The following is a 14,714-nucleotide window of genomic DNA, read 5'->3' on the forward strand; positions in this document are numbered from 1 at the left end:
GTACAAAATAGTCAGCAGCTTAGCCTGTGTAACGATTACTTGTTATCCCCTTAAAAAACTAAAAAATCCTGTATAGACCCAGATACGAAGTGGCCGTTCAGATGAAGCAACTCAGGTAAACACTCTATCGAACATGATGGTATACTTCTAGATTTACATTTTTGTTATGACAAAGAGTGCTGGAGAGTGTGAAAATTGATCCAGAGTTGAGTGAGCAGAACTGGGATACTAAGACATTTTCCATGGGTGACTGCACTGATCAGTAGCAGTGGACAGACTGTCCAATACAGAAATGCTTAATTAAAAAAAGGACTACAGAAAATACTAAGAAACTTTTTGAAATGGAAAGGAAAGATGCAGCTCTAATGTAAAATACTTGTAGCCAGCTTGGGAGTTATTTAAAGATACCATATAGGAGGCATGCTGCTTGTTTAAGTAGATTTCAAATGGACCCCCAAATGCTGGCCTGGCTAAACAGCAGGGTGAGGTATAATATCTGAAATAAAACATCATAGTTCTTGAATCTGATCTTTTATCTGAATAATAAACCAGAGAATAATAACAAAAGCTGGTGGATTTAACCTGTAATTATAATGAGGTGGGGAAAAATTGTTTAGTAACTCCCAACAGACATGAAAACAGTTGATAACTTTTTCTTCAAACTCAGCAGGAAAGTTTGATGAGTAACTGGAGGATCAGGAGACAACCCAGTTGTAAAAGCTGGCTCTGGAGTGTATATAAGGTCATAGCTGAATAATGGAATTGCTTGTACTCACTTTGGCAACACTTAGCTCTTCATGCCAGAATATATTTTAATAAGGAATGTGAGAGAGTGTACAACTCAAAATGAAGCATCAGTGGAAGAAACTGTAGTACATCGAGCAAAGTCTGAACAAGGCAGGATTGATCAAATAGCATTCATCCAAGGGTTGTAAGAGGAACTGGGGGATAAAGGAGCTAATGACTATAGTGTGTTGCTTGTGGCTAGCATCATCTTTCTGCTACAGGTAAGGAGGGTAGCTAGCATGATACCAGCATTTTAAAAAGGCAGCGGAGGTATTTGAGGAACTTCACATCAGTGAGCTTTGTGACCATGCAACCTGAATTTGTGGAAATTATAATGGAGACCAGAATTGGTTTCATTGTTCCCTCTGTAAAGTCATTTGGCTTTGGGAGAGGCTAAATTACCTCTGAATAAAATGGAAAATTTTATAAGAAACAATTGGCAAGAGATAGAAAGAGGGGGCAAAAAGAGTTTGTTTTGTTAATAGAGGTAACCAATTGAATTGCACAAGGATGTGTTAACATTGGTGCACAGTTATAAGAAAAAATGTATGACAGCCAGGTGACAAAGTTTGTAGATGTTAAACTTTACTTGGGTTAGTATAATGACTAGCTATTTAAAGAAAATTGTAAATGCTCAGGTTTTGAGTTATGTGGGTTGAAATCATACATGAAATTCTGTGTAGGTAAAGGTCAAGTAATCTAAGCGAATGAGAAGTAAAAAAAGAGCATTTTTGTAGGTAACGATTGACTCTGAAGTGGTTCTTAACCAATCATGAGTGAAAGATGGAATTATCTAGTACATAAAGATCAATGCAGTTCTCCTTAGCAGTGAAAACAGCAAATCCAGTGTAAAGATTTCCTAGGAAAGGATCAAAAAACAGAAACAACATTCTGCTTCTATAGAAATTCATGGGATGTACACATCTTGAATATTCCTCATAGTGTGTGTATCCTCATCTCAAAAGGGGTACAGTAGACTAGAAGAGGTTCAAAGAGAAGCATCAAGAGGGATTTAAAGGCATGAAACAGCTTTCATGTGAGGAAAAATTAAGCTGACTCAGTTTTTTTCTTTTTCTGCCTGGGAAGGGAAGACCATGAAAGAACACAACAGGAATCTATGCAGTCATGAGGGAATAGGGAGGGTTGCTTACTACTGTCATCCAGAGTACATGGACTGAAGAAGTAGAGTAGTAAGAGCAAAAGGTGCCCAATTGAATCGGAATTAACAAAAGGAGATACTCGTGTAATTAAGCTGAGGTACTTTCTCCTGCAAGATGCTGTTGATTCTATAGAGCAGGCTTGATTAAAAAGCAAGCAGGGAGAAGAAAAAGGTAGGAAAAGCTGTTAAACACAAAAATATGTGTTTAACATAATCACCGATGGCTCAGGAAGCCTGCAGTAGATGAAAGTAGTTGGAAGCAGAGATTGAATATGCAATAAATATTTCCATGTGCATTGTTTATACTTCCTCCTAGACATATGGTTTTGGTTGTGATTTTCTTACTCTTTTCTATCAGAGTATGTGAGTTTCGTTCATTATTTCTAAATGCATTTCCAACAATGTAAAGAAAAATTCAGTAAGAAGAAACTCATTTAAATTATACCGAAATCAAAGCAGCTGTGTACTTTGTCATACAGAATTTGTATGAGACAGCTCTTAGTTGCAGTAATTAGGGCCCGGGGGGAACAATACCTTGCTTTATTGAGTGCTGTCTCCAGGCTCTGGAACACCTTCACTTAAGAATACCCCATGCCGTTACATTATATTATATGAAAATCTCCATAGTGGTGGATACTGTAGTAGAGAGATCTGAGATTTTATGTAGTATGACAGAAAGTTCAGGTTTTTACTTACTTGATGCTATCACTGAAACTTCAATTTGCATCATATGTCAATTCAGGTCAGCATCAGATGTTGAATTGAAAATCCAGCATATTATATTGAAATTGTTCTTGGGACAGTTCAGAACTGTCAATATATGTTTGGTTATTAGTCATGTAAGTAATACATTTTAGGACCCTTTCTGCATGTGGCATATAGTTCGTATCAGAGAAACTACCCTTAAATTTATGGGTATCATTAAAACAGTTGAAAACAGTTATTACACTACCTCAGGTCATAATTTTTAATAGCTTGCTAACTTACTGCATTAATAAGATGTTGGCAGATACTTTTATTTATTTAGGGAAATAATAATCACTACTGCATTGATGAACTTACTGATCAAACGGTAGTTAAACACTGGCATCAGTAAAATAAATACTGTGGAAAATACATGCATCTGGTTTACTCCTCTAGTTTGTGTTGACTAATAACTCAGCTTGAAATCAAGACTTATCTTAACTTGTTCTCATTTCAGCTTTGGATAGATCACAGTCCAAGAGAGATGGAGGTTTTAAAAGTAATTGGAGCTTTGATCATGCAGAAGAAAGTGAAGGAGATGCAGAGAAAGAGTAAGGATGCTTTTATCTAGGCTATTGAAAGTATAAATATCTATTTATAATTAAATACTTCTTTTTTGTAATTTATGAATAAGAAACAGTATATAATATCTTAAACTTCCAGTGATTGAGAAAAATTATTTCAAATAAGTTATTATTTTAAATAGTGTTGCCATATAGGAATTCATTACAATGTAAGTTTTATTGTGAACATGGGGCTTACAACACAGGGCACAGAACATTTCACAAGAGCTACAGTTGTCCTTGGAGCTTCTGTGTAAGTCTAAGGAACACAGACAAGAAGTATGTGAACATGCAGAATAGGTTGATAGGTAGGGTGTCCAAGCAGCTTCAGCTTTTCCTTTAATGATAATGCTACTCAGTACTTGACAGGTATGGTTAAAGTACTTCAGTAGCTTTAGGCCTCCATCAAGTTAAACCGATCTTAAAGATCATAGGTTTTTCTTTCTTTGTGTTTATTTCACTGAATAGAGTTAAGGCTCTTTTTTTCCCTTAAAATGTATTCCTTTACTTGGTATGTTTGGATTTTGGCTAAAACTTAAATCCCATGTGTATAATTTGACTGTGTACTTTGTCCTTGTGACATTTTATTGTTACTAATATGTTTTCTCAATATTAACGTACTCACTTCCAAAATGACTAATGAATTGTTAAAAGAACAACAAGTGTCACGCACAAAGAATTCATGTCGGTTTATTTGTTGTTCTTAGATATTTGGAGAGTGGGACCTGCAAATTTAAAAACTATGCTGTGGTTCTCTATTAAGAAGACACTGAATCCTGTGATTAAGTACAAAAATAATTCATATATGAATTTGTATCATCTAATATTCTGCCAAATAGTATGCATTGGAAGGGAGTTAGGAAGTAGACACATAACCACATAGGCTGCAGCAGCAGGCTATGCTGTAATCTTAATAAAACATTAAGAAATGTGAAGTTTCAGTAATTAAACAATGAGTTCAGGAGTTCATTAAAGTATGAGGTAAGCACTAAGAGCTCGTGTCAAAACAGAACTGTATCACAAGTTAGAAGCACTTTTTAAAGGGTTCACAAACTGAGAGTATTTTAGTTTTATAAAATTAAGCTCATGTTGTTCCCTAGCAACTTTACATCCATTTGTAGTGCACACAAATATGTTTTCAGTATGAGGGCAGTACATGCCATACAGTTACTATTTCTGTTTTACTCACCTTCAGAAATAAGTCACATTTGAAAGCATAGCAGCTATTTTTTCTTCTAGTAATTTACTGCTGTTTTCCATCTGTCTCCAGCTGATGTTGACTTAAGAATACAGAATGAAAAATGTGTAGAGTAATGATGCTAAAAAAAAAAAAGTTAGAAAAATTATTATGAAACATATGCTTTATGTAATTGTATCTGATTTTAAGATTGTATGTCTGGATGGTTTTTCATTCCTTTCAAATATTCTCTACAATAAGCAGTTTTCCCATAGCCAGAATTGAATTTTTATTGCCTACTTAGATAATTTTTCATTTGCTTTTCTATCTGTGAATTATGCAGAATCTCATCTGGAAGTGTAGATAAAAGAGTAGTTCAAAATTGATTTAAACCGGAGATCTTGTCTTCTTTACTTACCCATTCTCTGATACCATTTGAGGCAATTTCTTTTTCCCTCCAAACAGCTACATGTTTTAAGCTGCCCACATATTTACTTCTGGTAACACCTGGGTTTGTTTGTCTTAAAGACATAGCATGCTTTGAGCATTTTGAAATAATTTGTGTTTTTTGCTTTTCTGATGCATTTTTATTGCATGTAACAAAACGTTGACAGAAGGGAATCTTTAGAAAACAAGTAACAGTAAATTTTCCTCTCTTTTTTTGTTTCCTTTACTCTTAGTAGAACATTTCAAAGATTAGCAGCTTTAATTCATATAATTGTTCCAGCATAAAGCTTAGTGTCCCTCCCAGTATTTTGAGTATGTTTTGCAGTAAGTAAGTATTCGCTGTAGCGTGTTGATGCTGACCACAACGTTTGACTCTTACATGATTTCTTTGTGGAGAGAGCTGTGAGTCTGAAGCAAGCGGCTGGATGCATCTCATGCTTGTTGTGGAGGTACTGGTGTTAAAATGCCTGACTTTATCACAGCTTTTTGCCCTCCTCATGGCAGACACACAGTAAGTTTGTTTTGAGCTAGCCTAGGCATAACACCCCAATGCTTAAAGGACTGGCTGTATTCTTGTGTTACCCCATGAGACCTGTACTAATGATGTTGGTCAGCACTGAATGTCTGCTTGGATTATCTTTTCTTCAGTGAGATGAGCACAAAGTATGTGGTTAATGTGCTCCTACCACAGCAATCTTTAGAGTAGGTAGATTATTTTAAAAGAAGGGTGTCATTTAACTTACTTGGGAAGTATATGAGGTGAGTCAAAATGCTTAAGGTAAGTAATGAACACAAAAAGACAAAAAAATATTTGTAAACTGAAGAAGGTTTTGGAAAAGTTAATGATCACCCAACACTATATGATGCTAGAGTTGATACTCAGCATGGAACTAGAGTTATGGAAATTAAGAATGGTAATTAACAAGTATCTTATCCCAAAGTAAACACCTACAGATAATATTCAGTCCACTTGAAAGAGTAAAAGTAACATTTCTGATGTTCTAGAAGATTTGATCTACTCAAGATGGTAGCAAGTGGCGTGAGACTTTCCTTGCTTTGTAATTGGAGATCCCATAGGAGATCTACCTTTATGTAGAACAATAGAAAAAAATACAGTGGTCAGTTGAGCACACTGAAACCTGTGTAATCCACCACAGAACAAATGGTGGAAATTAAGCTGATCTTGTGTAGCAGAAAATATGAAAGGATGGCAGACTTAAGCAAACACGGCCGAAGTCATATATTCAAGTGATTAATGAAATTAACATGCTATAAGATGCTTTCTGGTGTTACAGATTATTCTCCTGAAGTGTCTTGGATAATTTATATTTACTTCCTTTGTAATATCTGTGTAAATGTTTTTGAAATATTTCAGTATGCTCCACTGTGGTTTTGTAAATGGATGGGCCCAGTTTTCTCTTGGCTGTCATACTGTTTTCTTAATAGTCTTAGATTTCTGCCTTCCACTGAGATTTGTTCAATAGTAGCCTTATCAAAAACAATGAATACAAATAAATGGGTCTAATTTATTTGCACGATGGTGTCCTTACTTAACTACCATTTTCTTTCAAAAAGCTTTATTTTTTGCCCCTTCCATTTAGGGGAATAAACCTCTTTTTTCCTTGTATTGACAAATGGAACAGCATTGTACAGTGTTATATATTTATGTTGAGCTTTTTTCCACTGCTTATAAAATTTATATTACTTTGTCAAAAAATCATCCCATAGTTATATATATGTTTTATATGTCTTTTGTGACCCTTTTAGTAGTGCACTGTAGCCTTTAAATTGATGAGAAGTTTTGAAATTAAGGCTATTTTTAATGGAATGGCATTGTGAATTGAGTTAAATAATACTTCTCTTGTGCCTCTGATACTAGGTGTGTTGCCTACCACCATGTAATTTAAAACAAAGAATGTAGACAGTGTGCTGTGAGGGCAAATACTCTCACATAAACCCACCGGTTTTATGCATAATAGTTTTCAGAAAGAATTTTCAATTATGTTTGAAATGTGACTGGATCAGTTGGTAGTTGATAGAAATGTGTTTGCACCTTATTAGAGTGTAACCTCAATGGTCAACAGAGGTTTAAAGTTTGGGTTGCTTGTAGATAGTAGTGAAAACATAGCCTGTTAATCTGAGCTGTCTAACTAACTATTGCATAGTTCTTAATGTTTTAAAACATTAAACAAATGGCAGATGATTAGAAGTAGGTAAACAGAAATTTTTGTTTTCTTGTTCCGTGCCTAAATTTGAATGTGTAGTTATGAACTCCCCTTTAGAAAGAACTCTGTTTAGGTAAATTACTTCTATTTTTTCCCCCCTTAATTTTAGTGAAGACTTAACATTCATTTGTTATAAAATTTTAAGGAATGTATTAAAAAGTTAGCAATTATTGTTCCAATGTGAAAATAACCAGGAACCCCATTGGTTCCCTGGTTAAAAGTGACACGAGTGTGGAGGCATCCTCCCAGCAAGGCAGCTGAGGTTTCATTTCAGGGATGTTAAAAATGTTACTGACTGGTATGTTGGGGGTGTGGTACAGTGTTTGTTTTGGGTTGGTTTGGGTTTTTTCCTGCCTGTATAAATTGCAGCTTTGAAGCAGGCAGCTGGTGGAAGCATGTGATACATGAGCAAATAGACATTGCTCGGTTGCTACGTATTCTGCTCTCTGAAAAAACAGCCTTTCTGGTTCTGATGCATATACTTCACATTCCTTAAGATCTAAATATCGGTTCATTTAAAACTTCCAATTTGCTAATATTTCTCTAGTCATGTTGCATGATAAGAGTTACTCTTGTTCATTTTGATTTAAGCATTGGCTCAGTGTTTTGGTCGTTTGCAGTGTATTACCTTCTCTTACCTCCCCCCTCAAATGTCCTTTGTTAAAACAGTTGCAGTATTGCAGCATGTTGAAATCCTAGAAGTATTGCCACAGTACAAAGGTGTTTTGAAAACAATCATCATTTTTGTATGAACTGAAGCTAAAGAACGAAAACGTTACTAGAGGTGAAATGATCTGACTAGGGCAGCACAGTAGGCAAATGCCAGAGCTGCAAGAATTGTAGGTTGCTGTTCATGTCTGTGCTGCAGGGTTTTGTTTATTTTTTAGGATGTGGAAAATTTCTGAAATTGTTAAACTCTGTCTTACTGATGAATATTTGAGAAGGCTCAGTGGGCATCCCTTGAAGGGATAATTTTTTCTGAAAGAGAATTAAAAAAATGTTGCAGGATTTAAAAATTTTGATATCCATGTGTAGTCTGTACAGAAGTACAACTCTTTTGCCTTTGTTTGAAATTAGTGATGAATTTACTACACTGTTTGTTTTACCATTGAGAACCTAGAATTGCGGTGGTCTGTAAACGAAAGTAAAATACAACAGTGCCACTGGCTATGTGTTCACATTTACATGATTCCTCCCATTTCAAAATCAACTGTGTGCACCATCTTGAGTCTGTAGATCTCACCCAATGTTTTTATTTTATTTTTATTTGCTCTAGGGATATCTATATTGCTTAATAGGGAAGAATAAATTGTAATGTGAAGGGAAATCTTGTGCATGGAAAAAGTTGTTAGGAACCTGAGGGAGGGGGCACTGAGTGACTAACTATATATGAAGAGCTAAAGTCACTGTATGTATTGCAGCCAGCGTGTCATACTGACGCAGCTAAGAAATGTTTGTTTCTCTTGTGTAGCTCTTGCCTTTAAACACCTGGCATAACAGCTTTTCTTTTAAGTAATTTCTGCCTGAATGATCTTCATTAAAACTTTTCAAACCATGCAATTGCAAGTTGACTAAAATTGTATTGTTTTGTTGTAGCCAACATAGGAGTAGTCTTATCAGGATTGATGAGAAGGGGTTATCTGCAGGTTTCTTCTCCTGGAAAAAAGAATATGTTAGCCTAATCTAGCTGCTGTCAGTATGTAATGCGTGATTGGTGTTTCAATTTAAATACTTAAGATTATTTGAGGATAATTGCCTATTACTGAAAAGAATGTTTTTAGAGTATCATGGAGTGGCTTTCTTTTTTTTAATCTTCTTCCTCATTCTAGTGGTTGGGGATTACAGACATTGAAAGTACTAAAGAAACACATTTTAATAAGCAGTAGAATCAAACTGAATATGTTATTTTTAGGAAGACATACTTTGTAGTAATTGCTGTGGTGTAAAATGTAGTTACATTAAGTTCTCCTAAAGTACTACGAAGTTTGCAGTTTTAAACTACATACTTGAACACTGATAGGCATAAACAAACTAAGATCATGTTTTAAAGGTTAATGAAGTTTTGGACTGAATTTATGCAGAGAGTATAGAATCTTTATAGTGTCAGTAATATTGTCGTAACCATATTGAAGGTTCAGTAGCATTGTCTATTTTGAATTAATCATTTTAGCTTTGCTTTTTGCAAAATAATTTGATGTATGCTCCAAGTGCAGGTTCACATAATGCGTATGATCACTGTGTTGCTCATTTCATGTTCACGTTGTTCTGTGCATATTTATACAATGTGTATATGATGCATTTAAATGTAGAGAGGGAAAGGGAAAAAAAACCCTTTTGAGTTTAAAATGTTTTGTGGGTGCTCTGGTGGATTACAATGTATGTGCTTTTCTCTCCCACACCTGTCTAGCGAGGCAAATCTGCTCAGTTTAGATGACAGTGATGGGCCTTTCAGTCCCAATGAAGAAAAAAAGGTAAATAATCTGTTTATCTCATGGTGAAAATGTATCTTTAAAGCTTTTTAGGTTCTTAAACCGTATTGCGTAGCCATAGAAATTAAAGTTTTTGTGGTGTTTTAGGAACATACACTCAAGCTGTCTCTCTACCTACCCTTAAAGTTTTTGTTCCTCTCTTGATTTGCATAGTATTCTGAAATTATGAGCATGAATAACTAATTTTGAGTTTAGACAATTATCATAAATACTGTACCAAATATCAAATATATTGATATTTTGTTTTGTTTTGTGTTTTGTTTAGTAAGGAATCCAGTTGAGTAAGAGTGTAGACACTATGTATTTTCCATGAAATTTGGTATAAAAGCAGTTCAAAAATGAAGCCAAAGTAATATTTATATTAATGTTTTGCATTAATTTTCTCCTTCTAACTTCTACACAATTATATGATTATTTTAATATGTATTAATTCTGTTGTGACAGTCAGTTCGTTGTCGACCTGGAACTATCGGCACCAGCCGCGATGCCATAAAAGCATATGCAAGGCGAGGCAAAGCTGGAAGCTTCAAACTTTTTAAAGGGAATGCAATCGGCCTCAACATGATGGGAAATAGCAAGAAACTGAGGTAATACATTTAATTTATGTTTCCTTGCCTACTTGATCATTGATACAAATCAACCTTCTAGTGCATTTACATTGTCTGCTGTTCATTTTAAGAAGCTATGCTGTACTGTGCTTCTGAGTGAAGATGGACAACTAGATTGTTAAGGTCTTTCCTCTTGCAAAATGTTTAACACCACATAAGTGAAGTACCAGAAGACTGTTAAAATGGATTTAGAGCATTCACGAGCATATTTGTTAGTACCTTACCCATGTTGCCTGCATGTGTTCTTGTGTCCTCTATGCATTGGTAGCAGGTAGGAAAATATTTTTTACATCCCCATCTAGATTTGCTTCTTTCCGTGACTTTGAATTGCCAAGGTTAAGTCAGGATGCATTTTCTGTTTTTCTTACTGCAAGATATAATTTGATTTTGGATCCACAGACTTTTTTTTAAAGAATTCAGCAAATAGCCATACTTGTATAGGATAGCTTGAGATTGTCACTTGTATTTAGAGCTGACAGGAAGTGTCTTCAAGCATTCAGTGTTGTACTTGCTTGTTACTACTGTCCCTAGCTTGTAAGAGACTGATTATTTAGTATATAATAAAAAGTGATATATTCACCTAACTTTCTCACGGAGTGTTTCATCTTGCTAAAGCGCACTCAGTTTGGTAACCTTTGCAGGAAGGAAAAGTTCATAAGATACCCAGCTATAGATGGACTAGTTATCAAATATGCAATGTGTATGTAGCTGCATGAGGGATGTCCTTGTCTTTATCTGTGATGGGTTATCACCATCTGGATACTAAACTCCAGATAAGCTACTTCCCTTCTCCTTGTCCCCTCCAGTAAGAGAGGGACAAAGGCAGAGAATATGGGTTGAGAGAACCATTTACTGAAAGCAAACAGCAGTGGAGTAAGAAATGCACAGTGACAGCAGCAGCATTAATAACAAAAGCATAAAAAAATAAAGGAAGGTGCTTTATCCACACGAAAGGTATTTGCCACTTTGACGTAGTTCCATGTGGCTGCTGGGAGAAAGACAAGATGGTGGACACTCCCTGCAGCTGGCTCTCCCCATCCTCAAGCCTGAGACAGTGGAAAATAATGACAGGAAATGGAAAACAATGCCAGACAAAACCCTGGAAACGAGATCATCTGTATTGTGCTGCACCGCTGCCCCGCTGCACCCGGCTTGGTTCAGGCTCAGTTCCACTGCTGCTTTGGACCACTCCACTGGGCTCAGTTCTGCACGGCTCTGACACTTCACTTCTTCAGAGCCACATCCCAGAGCCGTGTTCACTGCTCTTCAGAACCACATCCTGGAGTCAACATCTCAGAGGAATGGGAAGGTGGCGAGTGGCAGCAGCAGAGGATGGGGTCTGCAAGGCTGATTCCAGCAACTCAGCCTTGATGAAGAAAGGAATGGCACACTTCTGGGGATATGGTCCTTATTCTTCCCCCTGACACCACAACTCCCAGCAGTAATTTGAGAGGTATAGAATAGCAACATAGCCATGCCCACAGAGGTCCAAGCTCCGGCCCCTCTCTGCAATCAGGACATGGTTCTTGTATGCTGTAAGCACTGTTGGTTAGTGGGACCATCTTATCATAGTCACTTGAGAAAATAAATCCTTGAAGTTCTGTGTTCTTTCCTGCTGTTCTGGTCTTTAAGACTCATGTCTTGAGATAAACTACTGGACTATTATGTGGAACTTAAAAAAGTTTTTTTAAAAATAAAATTTTTTAATGACAGGGCTTTTTTTGTTATAGGTTATTTTTACATTTACACAAATTCGCATGGTACTTCATTGTCCTTCGTTTATCTATGCAAATAGTGTTTTGTCTTTAGATTTTTTTTTTGTATACACAACATATTTATAAGATTATATCCATATTTCTGTCTTGCACATCTTCAAATTCACCAGTTCTTACAGAATCATCCTGGTCATTTCCATTCTTTAGGATTCTGTTCTTGAACATAGACATAAAGGTAAAAGTAACTATTGCAAATCTGTCAGGGCTCCTTTGCTTTGTGTTACTATTGAAGGAACCTGTGCATCTGTGTTATACTTGTTCTTTGTTTTGAGTGTACCTTTAAAATAAGATTCCTCTAATTCTCTGGTAACTGGAATTTTCCTTTGGCTGGCTGTGAAATTTGTAGAAAAATCCAACCTTACCATGGAATTTTTTTTACTTTTCTGTTAAAGCAGTCATACTTGACTGTACATGTGTGTTTGTACATATTACACATGTATGCTTTTATTAAGTTCCAGAAGGGTATGCAGGTTTTGTTTTAAGGTAAATAGTTACTGAGGATTTTTTAGATGGTCTAAGCATGTAGTTCAGACATTCTGTTACCTGGATCGGAACTGCCTTCTCTTGACAAATAACACAATCTAAACCTAAGGCATAGTAGAGTTTATAAAATTCAACTAAAAGAGTAAAATCTGTTGCATGTAAATGGGCACCCACCTTTTGTCTAGTACAGAGCTGCATACTGAATTTAAATGAAAAATATAAGCATCCACCCTCTTCTTAATAAACTGTCATTAATGAAAGACTTTATTTGTGAATAATGAATGTATATAGGACGCTGTGACTGCTTCTCAGATTTTGGTCACTGCTTTTTGTGGTTATGCTACAAGTGGTTATCTTGATTTAATTACTCCATTGGGATATTGTTGTACCTTTCATAACATGTATCAGTAAAGGTTTGTGATCTAGTCACTTTAGTGATGATTGCTGGCATGTTCACTTTGTTATGCAGAATGGGAGGTGCTTGATAGTTACTCTTTCAATATTTAGACTCTTCAACTAGAGAAGATTCTGAAAGTTGATCATGCACTTAAGATGCTAGATTAAATACAAGGAGATCAGATGCTTCATATTCTTCATCTGTTCATGGTGATTTTTATCACAGTGTTGGAGTCTTTTTTTCTCATCTTATCTACAGAACAGGGATTAAAAATTTCAAATCAATGGGGCTTGACTCAAATGAGTATTATTGTAGTACTGTAGTCCCTAAAATTCAGAGAATAAGAGATGGGAAGAAGGGATATGCAAGGACAATGAGAAGAAATTTTCACTGAACTTGTTAGAGAAATTTAAACCAACCAAAAAGTCACGATCTGTTACCTGGTTAAGCAAATCCAGTATCAAACTCTTAACCTGATTCCTTTTGGTTGTATTTTTTTAACCATGAGGTCTTAACTTCAAATAGCTTTAGCTTTTCTGGCTTTAAATAACTTGTATTAAAGTCCTTTTAGATTTTCTTTGATAATGTTTTGTTTAAAAAGTTATTTGATGAACAGCAGAATTCATGTAATCTATAGTTATGTTGTGTGTTCTTGTAATGTTCTTACTTTACTTCTAGGTCCATCCATTGGCCCAGTGCGAGACTTTTTGTTTTGCCTCTTGGTTATGTGGTGTTAAGAATTTCCTAGGATCAGCTGATAGCATGTGAAAGTAAAACCTTGTTTTCATCAGAGCCTAGGCTTCAAATCATTCTGCGGTTTCTGAGCTAACATTAATGAAACATTTATTGTTAATATAGTGTAAGTTCTTTTTAGAACATCTGTTCTTTCAAGGAACTTTCTGACCATTACATCACCCTGCTTTTAGTGTGTTATCCTAATTTTCAAGAAATTGTGCTGAGACTTGCGAAGTCAGATTTCAGTTCTGATGTGCCTGTTTTGCAGCTCAGGAGGATTTTATGATTGTATTTTCTGGTGTTTCTGTCTGTGTAGAGTATGATCTGTTCAGAGAACAAGATTATAGAGCAGATTGTGTTTTACAGCTGTCCTGGTTGGAAGCATGTCTGACACCATATGGACCATTTAAGTGTGCCATCTAGAACAGTCTGCTTTGACTCAAATCTGATCCCTGAGCAGTCTGCAATACTCTATTCCAGCACCTACTGGAGTTTTCATACATGAGTGTGAGGCAAAAAGCAAAAGTGCTGCTTAACAGTTTTTTTCTGCTGTGGGGGCACAAGACAGAGCAAGACAGAGTTTCACAATCATGATAGTTTGGCGATGTTCAGATCCAGCAGATACAATGGTAAAACAGGGGATATATAGACTTGCTTGCTTGTTTAAAGTCCTTAGGTCTGAAGCATTAGAGAAGGCATTCCTGCACTCTGCTTCTGGTTTTTTTTCCTAGTATCTTTTTCGAATACATTAAACAGGAAGCCAAAGAGCATTTGAGACATTCTAAAGTATTTAGGGCAAGTAGTTGTCAGCTTTTCATTTCTGAAGTGGCAAATTAGACAAAGGTGGATTGTCTGGATGATGACTGACCAGCTGGAGTTGCATAGTCTTAGAAGCACATAAGATGAGTGTGTTTACTTTCAGGAGGTTGGTGTTTGCATGGATACTATTAATTTTCAGAAAGTTGAACTATTAACAGGTGGTTTATGATGTTTTTAAATTCCATATTCTAGAAAAGAGCATTTAACTGTTCGGGTTTTGATAAATCTTTTTCTGTTATATTCATGGTTATGTTAGGGTCAGTCAGAAATGCTCCAAAAGCTTCTAATCCTGACTTATGTAAGGCTT

The 14,714-nt window shown here is 35.8% G+C and overlaps 1 protein-coding gene across 3 annotated transcripts in view; it reads left to right on the forward strand.

Annotated features, from left to right (window-relative positions):
- SENP6 (SUMO specific peptidase 6) overlaps window positions 1-14,714 on the forward strand; it is a 70,922-nt gene that overhangs the window by 13,842 nt on the left and 42,366 nt on the right. For all 3 annotated transcript variants that reach the window (XM_048296516.1, XM_048296518.1, XM_048296517.1), the window contains exons 2-4: window positions 3,147-3,240; window positions 9,509-9,572; window positions 10,035-10,177. In XM_048296516.1, the coding sequence (XP_048152473.1) occupies window positions 3,147-3,240; window positions 9,509-9,572; window positions 10,035-10,177 (301 nt within the window). The remainder of the gene's footprint in view (window positions 1-3,146; window positions 3,241-9,508; window positions 9,573-10,034; window positions 10,178-14,714) is intronic.

This window comes from Corvus hawaiiensis, chromosome 3 (assembly GCF_020740725.1).
Source record: "Corvus hawaiiensis isolate bCorHaw1 chromosome 3, bCorHaw1.pri.cur, whole genome shotgun sequence".
In the NCBI taxonomy this organism is placed as follows: domain Eukaryota; kingdom Metazoa; phylum Chordata; class Aves; order Passeriformes; family Corvidae; genus Corvus; species Corvus hawaiiensis.